The 15,813-nt window shown below is 51.6% G+C and overlaps 6 protein-coding genes across 6 annotated transcripts; 3 read left to right on the top strand and 3 right to left on the bottom strand.

The window, feature by feature from the left end:
• Positions 1–481: 481 nt before the first annotated feature.
• BJX67DRAFT_371941 (Zn(II)2Cys6 transcription factor domain-containing protein) lies at positions 482–2,070 on the bottom strand (the record flags this gene model as incomplete). The annotated part of the gene is made up of 2 exons (XM_071031168.1): positions 482–1,481; positions 1,616–2,070. 2 exons carry the CDS (start codon positions 2,068–2,070, stop codon positions 482–484), a joined length of 1,455 nt encoding a protein of 484 aa, XP_070886599.1.
• A 473-nt stretch (positions 2,071–2,543) lies between these two features.
• Positions 2,544–3,195, top strand: BJX67DRAFT_380966 (uncharacterized protein; the record flags this gene model as incomplete). The annotated part of the gene is made up of 2 exons (XM_071032919.1): positions 2,544–2,919; positions 2,990–3,195. 2 exons carry the CDS (start codon positions 2,544–2,546, stop codon positions 3,193–3,195), a joined length of 582 nt encoding a protein of 193 aa, XP_070886598.1.
• A 348-nt stretch (positions 3,196–3,543) lies between these two features.
• Positions 3,544–4,472, top strand: BJX67DRAFT_380965 (uncharacterized protein; the record flags this gene model as incomplete). Its single annotated transcript, XM_071032918.1, has 2 exons — positions 3,544–3,751; positions 3,808–4,472. 2 exons carry the CDS (start codon positions 3,544–3,546, stop codon positions 4,470–4,472), a joined length of 873 nt encoding a protein of 290 aa, XP_070886597.1.
• A 5,548-nt stretch (positions 4,473–10,020) lies between these two features.
• BJX67DRAFT_352704 (uncharacterized protein) lies at positions 10,021–11,155 on the bottom strand. Its single transcript, XM_071029056.1, has 2 exons — positions 10,548–11,155; positions 10,021–10,484 (listed from the first exon to the last, which is right to left on the bottom strand). The coding sequence occupies exon 1, from the start codon at positions 11,074–11,076 to the stop codon at positions 10,576–10,578; it is 501 nt and encodes a 166-aa protein (XP_070886596.1). The 5' UTR covers positions 11,077–11,155; the 3' UTR covers positions 10,021–10,484; positions 10,548–10,575.
• Positions 11,156–11,438: 283 nt separating this feature from the next.
• BJX67DRAFT_371940 (uncharacterized protein) lies at positions 11,439–14,091 on the bottom strand (the record flags this gene model as incomplete). Its single annotated transcript, XM_071031167.1, has 11 exons — positions 11,439–11,549; positions 11,596–11,696; positions 11,765–11,815; positions 11,880–12,046; positions 12,112–12,224; positions 12,431–12,739; positions 13,366–13,458; positions 13,519–13,643; positions 13,709–13,759; positions 13,815–13,963; positions 14,030–14,091. The coding sequence occupies 11 exons, from the start codon at positions 14,089–14,091 to the stop codon at positions 11,439–11,441; spliced, it is 1,332 nt and encodes a 443-aa protein (XP_070886595.1).
• A 515-nt stretch (positions 14,092–14,606) lies between these two features.
• Positions 14,607–15,698, top strand: BJX67DRAFT_371939 (uncharacterized protein; the record flags this gene model as incomplete). Its single annotated transcript, XM_071031165.1, has 1 exon — positions 14,607–15,698. The coding sequence occupies one exon, from the start codon at positions 14,607–14,609 to the stop codon at positions 15,696–15,698; it is 1,092 nt and encodes a 363-aa protein (XP_070886594.1).
• Positions 15,699–15,813: the final 115 nt, after the last annotated feature.

Below are 15,813 nucleotides of genomic sequence, written 5' to 3'. Positions count from 1 at the left end.
GCTACCATCCCAGCTACCATCCCGACTGCTCCATCCCACGGTAGTCACAGGGGTAGTAGTGGTGGTAGTGCCTTGACCTACCCTCACGGCTACCATCGCCAAGACCTGGTGCCTGGCAGTTCCTATGGTAGTTTCCTCCCCCGGGATTTCCTTTCTCTTCCCTGGGCCTTCAAGGCGATTCACGGGATTAAGGTTGTTGCTCCCTTGAGGGTAGCCTCGCGGTCCTAGGAAATCAAGTACGTAGAGGTACATATATAGGAACATCCTCCATGAGAGCCTGATTTGATTGACAGATTTGGCAGAAATCACCTCTCGTGCCTCTTCTACCTCAGACGCAGAGCTCTCAACAGGAAAAGTAAATAAGAATTAAATAGGCATGGGTATGTTTGAAGGGTCCGGCACCGTCTCCCTGTGAGTGATAACGAACAAGTACGGAATCTATTTTTAAATTCGTCGTATGCATATCCCTGCAATGAAAGTGCTACAGCTCCATCTTAAACCAGCGTCTATGAAACTCTAGTTGATCCTTCTCAGGCTCAGACAGTGCGTAGACCAATGTACCCGACTTCCAGTCCTCCGCGAACTCCAACGTCATGTCTCTCACTCTAGCAGACTCGGGGATGAAGCCAACTACAGGATCGGAACCTTCCTCCTCCACGGACATGATATGTCCCGCCATGTTAACGATAATGGTGGAATGGTTGAGACCTTCATGATGCGGCCATGATCGTAGCAGACTGAATGCTCTGTTCCTGAGGCGAAGATCCCGGCATTTGAAACACATCCAGCATAGGGGCAGAGTGACGCGGACGTCCATGACCAGGTTGGGCATGGCTCCGACGAATTCGCACTCGAGGCTCCTGGTGATCTCCGTGCAGAGGCTGAGCGTTTCTTCCCACTCAGCAGCGTAGTCGTCGTACATCATCTCCGATAGACTTGCTACCGTTTTGGCATTCAAGCCCAGAATGACATGATGAAGTCGGAAGATCAGGAAGCTTCGCACGTCCTTGGGGTTGGTCGGCTCATAGCGCGATCGGAACTCGTCAAAAGCAGCCATGTGTAGTTGTAGCTGCGTCTGCATCTTGTGCTGCTCGATGAGAAGGTCCAGATAGCCATTGTAGTCGTTTTTCTGATTGCGCAGAAGGCCTTCTGCCAGGGTGCGGATCCGAAAGGCATTGTTCAGGAACGGGTCGAGCGTCTGCTTCGCGTCTTCAACGCTGTGAAATTTGGAGTTGCTGTAGTCAATGTGGATCAAGTGTCCATCAGTCGGGCAATTCCTCATTGCGAGCTGGGAGGCATCGAAATAGCTAGACTGGACCTCCATGTGGGCAAAGGTCTTGATCAGGGCTGTGTCGAAGGACGAAGCAGCCTCTGTCCGAGTTAGGGTTGTATCAAGCAGGAACATGCGGGCAGCATGGGCCTTTTGGTTCGCCAGGATGGTGACCCCATTTTCCGAATGCACGAGAGCGCCATTGTAATTGCTTTCTAAAAACTCAAACAGCATGAAGACAAAGGCAGCAGACAGGACAGACATATCTCATCTGAGGATCGTTGGAATTGAGGCGCTTCCGTAACGAACCCCGGCCCTTGTCCATATTGCTGCAATGCAAACTACCGGTACGGGCTGTCCCTGCCAGGAAACGAAGCCAACGGGGCCGTCAGTGTAGCACGATGCAATGAACTGAAAGCGATGACAGCGTGACAGACGGAGGAGTCATGCTCTGCCAGCCGCAGGATCGGCGCCCACAATTCGGAGTTGAAGCAACTCACGAGCATGGGCCTCGTGCGGGTCAGAAAGAAGTTGAAACAGTGCTTTTCGTCCGCGGTTTTCCCTCCGAGATGCAGACTGGGATTCAACTGGGGAGTGGCCGGGGTACGAAATCTGGTAGACACCGGAAGCTGAACCACTGCGTATCCATCGCAATTGCGGCCGGTGGAAGTGCAGTTGCGACAGACCGGGAGTGCTTCGTCGCATTTGACCCGTCGGATTCTACATGTTTGGCATCCGGATCGAGTGCGACGGCTGAACTTCCTCTTGCGCTGCGAGGGACAGCCTCTGGGAGCAGGCATTGTGAGATGGAGGAGATGATGGCTGAGTTGGGGGCGATTGCAGCATTAGATTGCTGGAACCAATTAATAATTTTCAACTAAGTAATCAAATACTCAGCGCTGCCAGACCCACTGGGGCTGATTTAGCTTCTATCTGACAATTAGTTATAGGAGAGAGTTATACACATGGCAGGTATCTTAAGTAGTAATATTCCATGCTGTCAATCGGAGTAGTGATAGCCCTTCGATAGACAATACTCAGTGTGTCTGAATCACCGGTATAGATCGCCTCCCCGGGCCTGAGAGACCGTCATCAACAATGGTCAAACCGGTATTCGTGCTGCCATTCCCGTTCCCAATCCCAGCAGCATCGTTGATATTGAACCGTCTCTGGCAGCACATCTGGCAGTCTGGAAGGTCGAATGGGGTCCCACAGACGCTGTAGTCGAAACTGTCACGAAAATCAGTCTCTTCGTCGCCTCGCCCACCCTCGAATGTATATAAGAGACATCCAACCTGGCATGAGCTGGTGGTTGGGCGAGCTCACCGACCTAAACGGCTACTACTTCACGGACTATGGCGGTATTTACTGCTATGAGGACGATCTTGGCATCACGGCGGCAATCCAGCCGTTCGTACAAGGGGCCAACGGCCAGGCTGAGACCGCTGATGAGATAGCAAGCATCATTCTGTGTCCGTACAGCTTCGACAACAGCCCGAGGCCGGACAGCTATCGAGATGCGAACGGCCTGCTTGCCCAGGGTCCCGAAACCTTGCGGATGCAGTTCCGAAGAGCACGACGCTCATTCATGAGGCCTTTCACGCCATTCATGGGATTGAATTTCTGGCCGGTGCTGACGAGCGACGTAAGTATCCAATGACGATATCCATGCTACTCATGATGGCTGAATGATCCGCTGACTCGGAGTCTGACTTTTAGATGATATCGGCACCTGTCTGAACCTTGCAAGTCAACCTCAGCTGGCACAGGCAAACCCGGAGAACTACGTCTTCTTCATTTCTCATATGTATCACATCCTTGGGGAGGAGGATGACAATGAACCCTGGTCTATACCCACGAATTGGGATTTTCAATTGATGGGAAACGGCCAAAATCGGATTTTTGGGGCTGTTCAAACTACCTGACCTGCAGAACTAAGCGTGTCTTCATGAAGTATCGTGTTGGATAGTTAGAGAGACCTTCATATCTGATCAGAATACTATTCTTTCTACCTCAGAACATCTAGTAATAATCAGACCATCGTATGCAACTTCCAGATGAAGGCTGTCAAGGTGACTACCTAGGTAGTACTTATTCTTAGTCTTACTTGAGAAAGAACCAGCAGTAAGAAATAATCAATTAAGAACCATTTCTGCAATAAATCCAGTTTAATAATCCCCCGCAGCGCCAAGGAGCTCACACTCTTCCGCTGACTTCATTCACTCTTCAACATCCGCCACCTCCTGTCTTCATCTCATCGACTTAGTCCCATCATGGCCCGTAGAAAGATGACAGCAAAGCGCATCGGAAAAGGGTTAATAACATGGACACGCTTTCACCTCCCGCGCGAGCAGGAGTGGCCGACCTGGTCCGTGGACCACCCTGACGTCCACGTCGACCCGCTTGCAGGTGTGGAATGTTGCTTGAGAGCATCACTAGGGAGGATGGTCGACAACCCTGAGCAGGCTGCCTATATTATCGGTGAGTGTTCTTCATCGGATGAGATCCCCCATTTTTATATCTTGACTGTGCTGCAGAACGGCCCACGCTGGATGATTTGAAGACCTTCCAGTCCTCCCCCGCCTGCGCTGAGTTTCTGCAGAATCCCCCAAGGCCTATGGACGTTGACTCAGCGTTGGAGCACCTGAGCCTGGACGATGCCGATGCCGCGTCTCGCTTCCTCATACTAAAACATGCCACTGAGGCTGTGACAGCGGAGATCGTGGGTCGCGTCACCTTCACCACCTTCTTGGTTCCGCGCAAAGTTGAGAATATGTTCGGGATGTACAAGGACACCTTCAACAGCGCATTTGAGACCTTCATCCCGCGTGGCTCAGAGTTCATGATCTGGAATCGTGACTTTATGTTTTGGTTCTCCGCCGTGTGGTTCTGGGTGCTGGCGGAAGACACCTGGGTGGAAGACAAATTTGGGAAGCTGGACGCGACAACCGAAGATGGCACTGATCAAGGCCGGACAATCTTCTGCCATTTCTTCCTGTGGCAGGGTAGGCTCCGAGGTATCAACACGGAGCACGAGGAGGCCTCGGCGGCAGATCCGCAGGCAAGGGAGTCGTGGCATCAGGCTATAGAGAAGGTGATGGCCCCGGCTACAGAATGGAACCAGGAGCGTTGGGACATTCAGGAAGTTCCACGTTTTTACCCGCCCGAGCCTGAGTTTGATCCAGAGTTGACTCCATGCTAGTCACACTAAAACCGTTGACCAGGTCACTGAGTTTATCCCGTTTCATAGGATATCCCCGCGACGATGCACACGGGCGCTTACACACAGCCCCCCAAGAAAGTGATGAGGTAGGAATAGATATGTAGGGTGATCGATTCAGAATCATCATATTGCCTTACTAGCGACAACTGCAGCCCCTCCATCGCTGAGAAGCATCTTCAAGCCTGCCATATTTCCTTGATCGTAGAAACATAGTGAACAATCAAAAGACTGTATGAAATCCCAGTGTTCACGCGTAACATATGTAAAAGGCAACTTGCATAAACTACCCCTGATTGATAGGGTTGAGCCATTCATCAAATTCGGGGGGATGGAGTTGACGATATTCGGCCTGGAGTCTTCTTCGCTCCTCTTCCTGCTCAATGTCGTATGGGGTCCACTCTGGATCGACCTCATCCTCAGAGGGGTCAGGACGTAGGACAGCCCGAATGTCCCACCGCTCCTGTGTCCAGGCCGTGGCTGGGGGCATCACCTGCGCGATCTGTTGATTCCACGACTCCCTTGCCCGCGGGTCTGCTGCTAATGCTTCTTCATCCGCTCGCACGGCACCCAGCCTCAGTGGCCAGACAAGGAAGTGGCAGAAAAGTGTGCGACCTTGGTCTGCTTCCGGGTTCCCTTCCTTGGTCCGCTCTAGCTTCCCGAATTTCTCTTCCACCCAGCGGTCTTCGGCCAGCACCTGGAAGCAAATTGATGCGTGCCTAATCCAGGAATACCGAGACCTGGCGATAAACTTAGACCCGTCGGGGGCAAAGTTGCCAAACACACTCTTGAAGTGATGAGAAAACATCCAATCCCCATTATCAACCTTGTGTGGTACCACGAAGGTGGTAATCGTGACGCGGCCCTTCACCTCCTCTGTCGGAGTCTGAGTGGCGCATTCAAACGTGAGGAAGCGCGACGGCGCATCATCCATGGCCAGCTGCTCCAGAGCCGCGCCAGACTCGATAGAGACCAGCGAGTTCCTGTGTTCCGGGAGGTTCCGCAGAAACTCCGCGCAGGCGGGGGAGGACTGGAAGTTCTTCAAGTCATCTAGTGTCGCCCATTCTGGGTGGTTTGAGCAACACAGAACAGTCAGGATCAATAGGATATGTGATTTAATTTGAATCTAGATAGCACTTACCAATAATATAGGCAGCCTGCTCGGGGCTTTCAACCATTCTTCCTAGTGACACCCTCCCCGCACCAGACACATCCGCAAGTGGGCCATGGTGGACATTAACGGGCCATGTTGGCAACTCCTGCTCCAGTGGGAGGTGAAACCGCGTCCATGTCACTAAAGGGCGTGGCCGCCGTGCTCTTGGCTTCGCTCGAGCCATGATGTGAGGGCACTTAGGGAGTGAATCAGGATGGCCGTGTTCCTTGACCCGCAATCAATGCCAGCTCTGATCACGGATGACGGGCTATACCTACCTAGACCTAGCATGCGGATTGCCTCTGCCAAGAGATTTGACATCCCCGACCCTTGGAACGATTGAAAAGCCGCCGTCTCTTTGGCTCTGCACAGTCTCCAACATGAACGCTTTATTCGCGCTTATGTCACCTTATGTACTCTTGGCATCCGTGCACAACTCGTAGCCCAAGAAAAACGCTGTGAAGGCCTCGCAACCAGGAGCATCCAAGTCCATGCTAAAAGAAGTGAATTGAACGATAATAAGCCAATATATCAAGTTGAATAATGGATATAGGCTACCCTAGGAACGGCACCGGCGCACCTGAGTGTTTGGTTCTCGGATACTCTCCGCAGATATATATATTCAACGCATATTTTTCTACGCCCATATGTTTTTGCAGACCGACCGCCCTGGGGGATCTATATACGAACGATTCTACCTCGTGATGCTCGAGTTAGATGTATTTTTTTTACTTATATAAGGTCTTTTTTGTCGCACTCATACCTCAGCCCTGTTGCGAAGAAATACTGTTGGAGACTGTCGACTGCGACATCTTTCGACAGAAAACAAATTTCGCTGCTTGGGATAACTGAACACTGTGGGAATACCTGAATACTAACTGTCTACAAACTGTGTTGCTCTCAATATTATTGAAATGCATTTAGTAGGGTGGATTTTGTCCACTACACTCCGCACTACACTACTAATGCGAGGATATCTGACAGCAGGGAGAGGGGAAAGGGAGATCTTTTATTTTGCAATGGGGAGACAGTTGGGTATAGGAGTGGTGTATTTCCCATGCGTGGTCCTTCGTAGGTTGCGAGAGTGGGAGGTGAAGAGCTGGGTCGACTGTGTTTTGGGCGAGGGAGCCGAGAAGTGCTACTTGTCAGTTGTGGCATGAACACAATCCCGACACCAAGATAGACCACCTGGGCATACTACAATGTCTCGTTTCAGAGTCTGATCCGGGATGGTAGCTATACTTGCTACGGACATAATAGCAGGAAATCATTCCTCATGTTGGCACTGTTCCCTATGATTTCCTCCGTCTGTGTCTATCTGTTGACTTGTACAATACCAACAGAGGAAGAGAACTCTCACCCCCATGCTCTGATCCACTCGAGAGCGTCGATATCCGACACACACTGATTCCATTGGCCATTGGGCTTGCCTCAGCCGGAATAGCTAGGCCCGACCGGGTCCCCAACCAAGTCGAAGGCTAGAAAGTTTTTCTCGCCCAATGGAAACTCTGACCACCCCACTCGCGCGCGAGGAGGAGCACACTGCACTATTCTCTGGAGAGAGATCTTGGCGTGTGGATGGAAGAGATACAGGAATTACCTGAGCGTCCTGCTGCAGCCTATCTGGGACACGTTCACGGTGGGAGAGGACCTCCAGGGTACTCATTCAGGGGGGCAGTGGATATATAAGAAACTAAGTTGAGAACTCAGAGACTACTGAGAAGCATTTTCACTCCTCTGCTACCTCTGAAACATTCAAGTTCAGCTTCCCAGCAATGCGAGAGAACCCTCAGCGATTTCTGGGGCTGCTCGTCGGCTATTCTTGTTAGTCACATTGTCCACTCATCAAAACGCCGCCCAGGAGTGGACTCGCCCTGGGCTGTTCCTCCCGCATACCCCATCTTGTCGCTCGGGCCTACTCTGTCGACCCGGTCTCATCCACAGAAGAGGTTATCCGAGATGACCCTGGCTTGAAAGTGGCATTAAATCGCGGCAGGCTCGGTTTACGGCCTACAGAACGATGCACCACCACCAAAATACCTTGAAACAGGGACCCCCACTCGTTCCTCCCGGCTGTCCTCATTGCCCAGATCTTCATCTCTTCCTTTGACTGGACCATCCGACTCGTATTGTGGCGGGGTATTGGCTAAGAGAGGAAATGGAAAGGTGGACAGTGACCGAGATATCACAAACCATCCCACGCTGGAGGCCTGAGGAACAACACGGAGAATGGGTATAAATACCCCCTTGAGAAAGGCTCCCTGAGCTTTCTTTCCCGTCAACAACCATCCATTTCCTCAGAAGCCAACTTTGCAAACAAACACCTTCAGACCAAACCAAACCAACCAACCAACCAACCAACCAACCGCCAAAATGTCTCCCTGCTCCTGCAACTGCTGCTCCGGTGACTGCAACTCCTGCTCTTGCAGCTCTTGCAGCGTAAGTCTCTCTCAATACCAGTCTTACCTAAAGTCAAGAATCACATCCTAACTAACATATGGTTACTCTACAGCACTAAACATCCCTCCTGCCGCGTCGTCTTCTGCTCCTGCTACGCAACCAATCTAGCCTGGAGCGATCGTGTACCGACAAAGACGCATACTTGTTCCCCTGCCCGGCCGTACGACATTCGGATACACTGTTTATAAGCTGCCGCGTGGAACTATGGCCTTTTGTTCCGAGATCGTGCCTATCGGCCAGAGACAGATATAACGAAGGATACATCATGCTTTGCATATCCGGTTGCGATTTCTGTATTTACCCAAGTCACTCATTCGCCAATATATAACGTCGATATTATCAATTCTCGCATTCTTCGTAGTACGTAGCCATCTTATGTTGAGCAAACATTCAATTGTGTAACACACTCTCAGGCGCTGGACAGCCGCGTGTAGGGTGGTACCACAGTTTGTTTTTGGAGATCCAGGCGTTCTCGTGTGCTTTGTGCGAACTTGTATGCGGTTGGAACCATCCATGGATGCAGCATGCTCCCACTGATGACGTTGATTTAGGGCTCGGCTCGCACGGGCGACCGCTCTGTGGGGAAAGGCCATGGGAAGGCGAGGGCAAGTGCTGTATGTCGGAGCAGGAGCTATTTTCGGGGTTCCACGGTGAAGAGACCTGAGCGGACTGTAGCCTGTGAGTTTTCAAGGTTGCAATTTCATTAATCCTGTAGTCGAGTTGTGTTTGAGTGTACAGTTAGGTTGTTGTCGGAGCGGACGTGATTTTCGGCTGGTCTTGCGGAATGGCCACACCACACCCTGAGACAACACGGCCGTACGGTCTTTGAGTGTGCCTACGAGGCTCGGGTTATATCATTGCCTGTCAATCCATTAGGTTTTTATAGCATGCTCCATGCCATATATTTCCTTCAGGGAAAGTGTTGAACATGTGCGGTGGACCAACAGTGTAATATCCTCGTCTGATAGGGGATCAGGCTGCTGTGCAGCGCCGGTGTAGTACGACTTGAGTGTATTTTGATCCAGCCACACCTTCCATGTTCTTGGGTCGTTGTTGCTCGTGTGTGGGTTGTATTTTGTACGGTGCAAATGGTAGTGTGGATCGAGCATATATGGGCTGGTATAGACAGCGGGACGCTCGCGAATCGTCTGGGCTAAGAGCCTTTCGCGTCCAGGCCGTGGCACACGACCTGAAAATAATGTTCAATCGCACTATTCACGCGATTCTTCGCATACCCCGTGTCATTGCTGCACTGTCGGCGAGGGGTCGTGATCAGAGGTAGAGCGAGCCGGACACCATTTATGGGGGAGCGGACGACTCGATAAAATCCTCTAAATATTCCAAGTTAGCGAAGTATTGGAATGGTGACCGTGGATGATTTGAACGTCCCAACCTCGAGTGCTGGGTACTGAACGGTATTGCGAGACACTAAGCTCACCAGGGCAAGAAGGCAATTCACTGGCGATATCATGGACTATTCGTTCTTGGGATTCCGAATGCTCAAAGCTGGCGTGATATGTTCTCGTAGAAAGGATCGCGCTGTAATGTCGTTTGTCATCTCCACAGGAAGATCGCCTGCTGGACTCCCACGCAGCGTGTGTTGTCACGGCGGCTTGAGTAACATCCAAAGTGAAGCGGCCAGCCTCTGTGGTGTATCCAGCTGGCTTTTGCCTGCATTATGAATATCGAGAGTCATCCTGAAATTTGATAGCCTTTGTAACCCCTAATCCGCCGCTGCGGCGTTGGGGAAGCCTTCAAACTCTGGAATCATGCTGGGGACTCGGACGACTCTAGCGTCGTCAGTTGCAGATGCAGCTTTCGTTTGAAAACAAATGCGAAGAGCTGTTTAGTATCTCGTGCAAAGTAAAACAGAGAAAGGTGCGGCAAAATTGGCGGAATCTGCTAACGCAAGGGAAAAATTGCAGGAAGAGTTTTTGTGGGTGAGTACCTTGTGGCTTTGCACGCTGAGGTGTTGACCTTTGAAACTCCGACCTACGCGTTTTCGCTTCCCTATTCACGTTCCTTGTTGACCAGGCCAGTCCTCGTTCACTCGAATCCTGCCTGTGGCCTGGAGTTCTGAAGGTGAGTATCTGTGCTCGCAGTCTCCAGTGCGAAGGACTTTGACTGACGACGGGTTTGCGCTGATGACCTGGAGGAGCCTCCGTGCAGCAGATCGCCCATTCTCCTCGCTCTCATCCTTTAGTATCCAGTCCCTACGCTGTCTATTTGCAAGCCAGCTTCTCGATCATCTCCAGAGTCCTTGCTGCGCTCTCTCGACATCTCCTTCCTCTCCACGAGGGCAGGTCGCGTGTCTACGACAACTAATCCCAACAATACCGGAGGTATCAAATTTTGATTCACACACATCAGGATACCACCAGGTAAGACACTCCAAATTCACTCCATCTACGTAAAATCTCTAGAATAACATGGTATTTCTGCAGGAATGCCCTCAATTTCCTAGCCGGAATGCTAGCGGCCCAGTATCCTCATCGACACATCGTGATCAGAGCGAAGTATACGGTGAACACCTAACACCATGAACTTACGCTCACACAGCTGGATGTGACATCTACCATCAGGGCTGGGGGTATGGAGTTGTATCAGCTTGCGAAGAACTCGCCTTCCCTGGCTGGCATGAAGATTCGGGGCGGAGGAGAATGCAGGTGGAAGTTGGATGGTGTGGGGCTGGGTTGGATATCCACACACTGTGTTGAGAGCTTTATATGGCATGAGAATCGAATCATCAACCGCAGAGTTTGTAGTGCTCGAAGATCGAATCGACCGCTGACGGTAGTTGGACCAGTGTGGAACCTGTAGCATCGGAAGCTTTTCACATGGCAACCAGGTAACTTGGGTGCGCGCTCGAAGGTACACGAGCGTGTCCAATGGTTCAACGGTAACACCCCAACGGACAACAACCCGTGGACCCTCCTGGGTAGCTGTGGAGAGGAACGGTTGGCGGACCATCATGAAGCGATTGCGTCAGTGGCTATCTAAACCACGAGCCCTAGCGGTAAGGGGGAGCTAACCAGTTGCTAGTTGATTATGCCTGAGAAACGAAAAGGGTTTGTTAAAGAACTATAAAAACGAATGATACAAGGCATGTTGTTATATCTTATTAGGCTTGGCAGGGTTCAAGCCCTAGTATTTTGATAAGAGGTGCATATTATATAAGACTACAAGCCAAGTATATACACTGAGGTTTTAGCCTATAATAATACCCCCAGCTTGCGGGTTGAAAGCATCTGGAGGCGTATGATGATACGCAGATTACCTGTGGGGACCAGGACAGTGGGGGGGGGGATGCAAATTAAACCGATTGAGCGACATTCTTAAGGAGGATGCCACCCTCTCCTAGTATAGATGATCAAGCCGATCGGAACAACAATCTCGCAACTGGACGTAGTCGCCGAGTATGCAGGCGGAGCACCTGGAGTTGTCGGCTGGGTATCTGATTGTGCCTGCAAGCATGTCAGTGGGTAACGCCACGAAGGTATCTCGATGGATACTAACAATACTCGGACAGGCGCAAAGGACCATGGCGTGTTGTGGCGAGCGGATGTGGTGGTTTGTGACAAAGGCGTCGGCTTCTAGATGAAGTGGAGGTGGATAGTTAGATAGAGATCCTTCGTGAGGGTTGATGTGGTGAACGACTTACGTGACGAGCAGGGACTGGCAAATATCCTGGGCCACAGTGTGAATCCGATACCTGTCCGTCGACGCAAGTTAGTAGAGCAACCAGAGCAAAAAACTCCAAAGTCACAGGTACTTACGTGATTCCCTAAGAGCATATTGATTCCGGAAAACCATACAGATCGAGCATTTATCGCTGTCGCAGAATTCAGGGGGGTAGCCGAGGTCGCCAAGGTAGCAGGCGCGTCGAGCACCATGGAAGGAAAGGGGAAGTTCAATAAGGGAAGAGAGTAGTTCGACATCCTTACTATGGCAGGGTTTAGCACCGCCGCTGTTTCAATGCTGCGACTCTGACGAGCAGAAAATACGTACCTCGCGGACACAACGGTTGGTTGTGGTTGGCCCTCGAGGCGAGGCGGAACGGATTTGACATCGAAGAGAAATATTCCTTCAACATGAGGGCTTTTGTTGCGATCTGTCCATGACTCGTAGAAAATATGTTCAACTTGGGGTTGTCTTTTGTCAGCTATCAAAATTGCGGCATAAGTCAAACCGAGCGTACCTTGTTTTGCGAATGGTGTATGCCGATCGAGGTGGCTCAGTTCCTGGAGTGGAGAATGTATGAATATGGGAGACAAAAGAAAAAAAAAAGGTACACCAGACGTCGAAGTAATGTCCAATAGCGACGTACCATTTTCATTTCAGTAGGCTCTTGGATAGAAGGCTGGTGGACGGTCGCTCTAGGAGCAATAGGTTCATATCTGGGAGGAGCAGTGGCTCTTGTGGTTATCTCATCAGTGCTGCGAAACTGATAGCTTGGGCCTTCGCTGTATGAATGTCTTTGAGAGTCGGCCGGGTGCCGCTCAATCACCTGAACTCGGCGAAGAGGCGTGGTCGCAGTTTCATCCGCAGCTTCGTCTCCAAAGGTCGAGGGATCAGCATCAACCATGCAAACGTCCTCGTCGACTGGCGAGGCAGGCAACGAATATTCCTCGGGCAGCTTCTTCCTATTCCAGATCAGCCTTGTCCACCGTCAATGAACTGGGAGCGGGCAAGTACTTTTCCATATTGTTGGGTTGAATTGTAAAAAAGTCAGACGGAGAGTCGATTTTGGCAAGCAGGAGATAAGAGAAAGGGAAGCTATTTTATCAAGCGAGCTGGGCGCGATGACGGCGCTTCATGGGAGGTGAAGCTCCCTGGCGGATGGCCTTGGGAAGACTGGCCGACGAGCCTCGCAACCACCTGCGTCTCCGCAAGTCCGCCTTCCGCAATGCATACGAGAAAATTGTAAGGCTGTCCCGCTTGTGATGCATTGGGCCTGGAGGGCTGATTTTCGTTGGGCTCGAGCGTGGAATGGCTCAGACATGAAAAATACCGCGAAAGGCTGCAGGAACAGGGGTGCATCCAGAATTTGCAATTCCCGACAACTCGCGCAGAATTGAGAGTAACTATCTGAGAACTACGCTGCAATAAGAACGACTCATAGTAGGCATCGATTTAATCGCCCACTCAGGCGAGCTTGCAAAATAAAATAGTAATGAATTCGTCTACGCTTCGTGAGGCATGCAATTAAACAGAAGAACGTCGAAGTAGCTAGCGCGGTGTCCAACCCTCACGCGTATAGACCACCAGGCCAATGGGTTTGATCCTCGCTGGGTCGTAGATGACAGTTTCCGGATATTCCAGGGTGCCGCCCTCAGGCCTGGTCGCTCCTTCAACCTATGGACCCGCGTCAGCTACCATGTGGAATACTCCAGCTGTATTCGACGAAGTACATACCGAATCGCATTTGCCTGGCAATCCGGCGCGTTGCATTACTTTTGGAGTGCCCAGGTCAACGCCGCACAGGATCAAAACATGTTTGTGACAGTGGATGTGGTGGTTCTTTGCGTAGATGTCGGCTTCTGGAGTTGGTGTAGTTAGCCATCATCGAGCAGACAGACGACGAGAGGTCGGGGAAGAACGATACTCGAAGAAATCACACTGGAGTAGATGCCGGGCCCGAACATCGCCCGCGGATCTGAACATGTATTAGAAGCCAGAAACCACCGAACGCATAGTGTCTCACGACTCACTTGCATGGTCGAGGGTGAAGCCTTTCTTCAGAATGCAACAGAGATAGCATTCATCCTTATCACAGGGATCAAGAGAGCCAGCTCCTATCTTGCAGGCGCGTTGCGTGCCGTGGAATGTAAGCTTAAGTCCGGGTCTTTTGGTGTTCTTTCTAAATGATAGGCCATAGATTAGCATCAAACCATCATCTCATTGCCGTTGAGAAGCATGTACGTACATCACATAGATTGACACCAGCTTGGCCTTTGTATTAGGATGTTTCCACTCGTTCTGAAACATCCACGAGACTAACTCAGGGGTCAGTACGGTCCAACAGGAGAACCCATCATGTACCACAAGTGACTCACCTTTTTTGTGGAAGCGACTGCTGCTGTTAAGCTCGAGGAGTTCCTAACACAGCCAGGATTAGCAAGAATCAACGAGAGAATACTCCGGCGAGGTTCATACCATGATGAGGTCAGCGGCTCTGACTGTAGCCGGAGAAGGACAGCACGGCTGCAGTCGAAATGGACATCTTCGCTACTTAATGAACACACCACAGGGTTTAATACAGACCCTGAAGCTAACGAACAAGCGATTTACAAATTTCAGGTACCATAGGCTGACTCCAGGCTGTGACACAACGAAACGCGTGCGCTGCGCCGAGAATCAGCCTGAGTCTTGAGAGCCCGATCGGAGCGACCTGACATCGCGACCAATATAGACTCTGTCAACCCCAATCAAGCTATCCTCCACTTCTCTCTTCGGTATCGCATCATCATTTTACCAAGACTATGTCTCGCCAAACGTCCTCCATGTTGCGGGATCTGGTGGAAGTGGCCCGCCCACCGGCGCAAGAATCGCCAAATTTTCTGCATCGTCATCCGAGCCATCATCACCGGCACCGGCACCATCGAGACCGAGACGATGAAGCCGCTCGCCGAAGAGACGCACTGAGAGAGACCGCGCAGGAGACTCGAGATGTTCTCCGCGAGCTTTTGCACCACCTCGACCGCACCGTCGAAGCCTGTCACTCCGAGAAGCTGTCGTTCAACTCGCTCCGTGTGCTGCATCCGCACGACTGCCCGAGATTCGCAACTCCAGCCACGATCAAAGTCATCAATGACGACACCCTCAACGTCGCTGTCAGGCTTGCCCGGGCTGCACGCGCGCACAGCCACAGCTTCCCCCTCGCAAACCAGCGCCCAATCATCATCAACTTTGCCAACCATCGCAAACCAGGCGGAGGATGGCTCAACGGAGCGATGGCGCAGGAAGAGTCCATCTGCTATCGGAGCTCATTGGCCCTCAGCCTCCACCGTCGAGACTATCCGCTCAATCTCGACGAATCAATTTACAGCCCTTTTGTCCTTGTCATGCGGGGAGACCAGGCTTCCGGCCATCACCTCCTCGTCTCGCCGGCGGATCCCCCCGAGAACCTGCCCGTCGTCAGCGCGATAAGCGTTGCTGCTCTCTACAGGCCCGCACTTCGCACTTTCGTGCTCAGGGACCCGAACCCCAATCATCCGCGCCTCCGAAGCAGCCACAGATCTCGCTCTCACCACAGCACACCATCACCCTCGCCCTCACCCTCGCACTCGCCCTCGCGTCTTCAGACCCTCCAGGTATTCGCGCGAGATAAGGATCGGAGACGCACCAAGGATAAGATGAGGCAAGCGCTTCGCATCGCGGCGACAAATGGACATGAGATGCTTGTCCTCGGAGCACTCGGCTGTGGTGTGTATGCGAATCCGCCTGGCGAGGTTGCCCACTGCTGGTTGGAGGTGCTGAGGGAGGCGGAGTTTCAAGGAAACTGGTGGCGCGAGGTGTGCTTTGCTGTTTTCGACCCGAAGAACGAGGGTAATTTTGCGGTTTTTGAAAGGGTTTTGGCGGGGAGGAAGGTTTAGTTCGAGTTGCTGTTTTTCTGCTTCGCTTGGAATATGAACAATGAATTCATGATTGGGTGCCTCATTCGTCCTTGAATTGAATAAGGCTCTGGTATGGTGTGGGGGCGGAGGATGG

The sequence above is a fragment of the Aspergillus lucknowensis genome (genome assembly GCF_044049455.1).
Source record: "Aspergillus lucknowensis strain CBS 449.75 chromosome Unknown BJX67scaffold_18, whole genome shotgun sequence".
Classification (NCBI taxonomy): Eukaryota; Fungi; Ascomycota; class Eurotiomycetes; order Eurotiales; family Aspergillaceae; genus Aspergillus; species Aspergillus lucknowensis.
The sequence above is the reverse complement of the archived record's forward strand: the minus strand, read 5'-3'. Positions and strand labels throughout refer to the sequence as shown.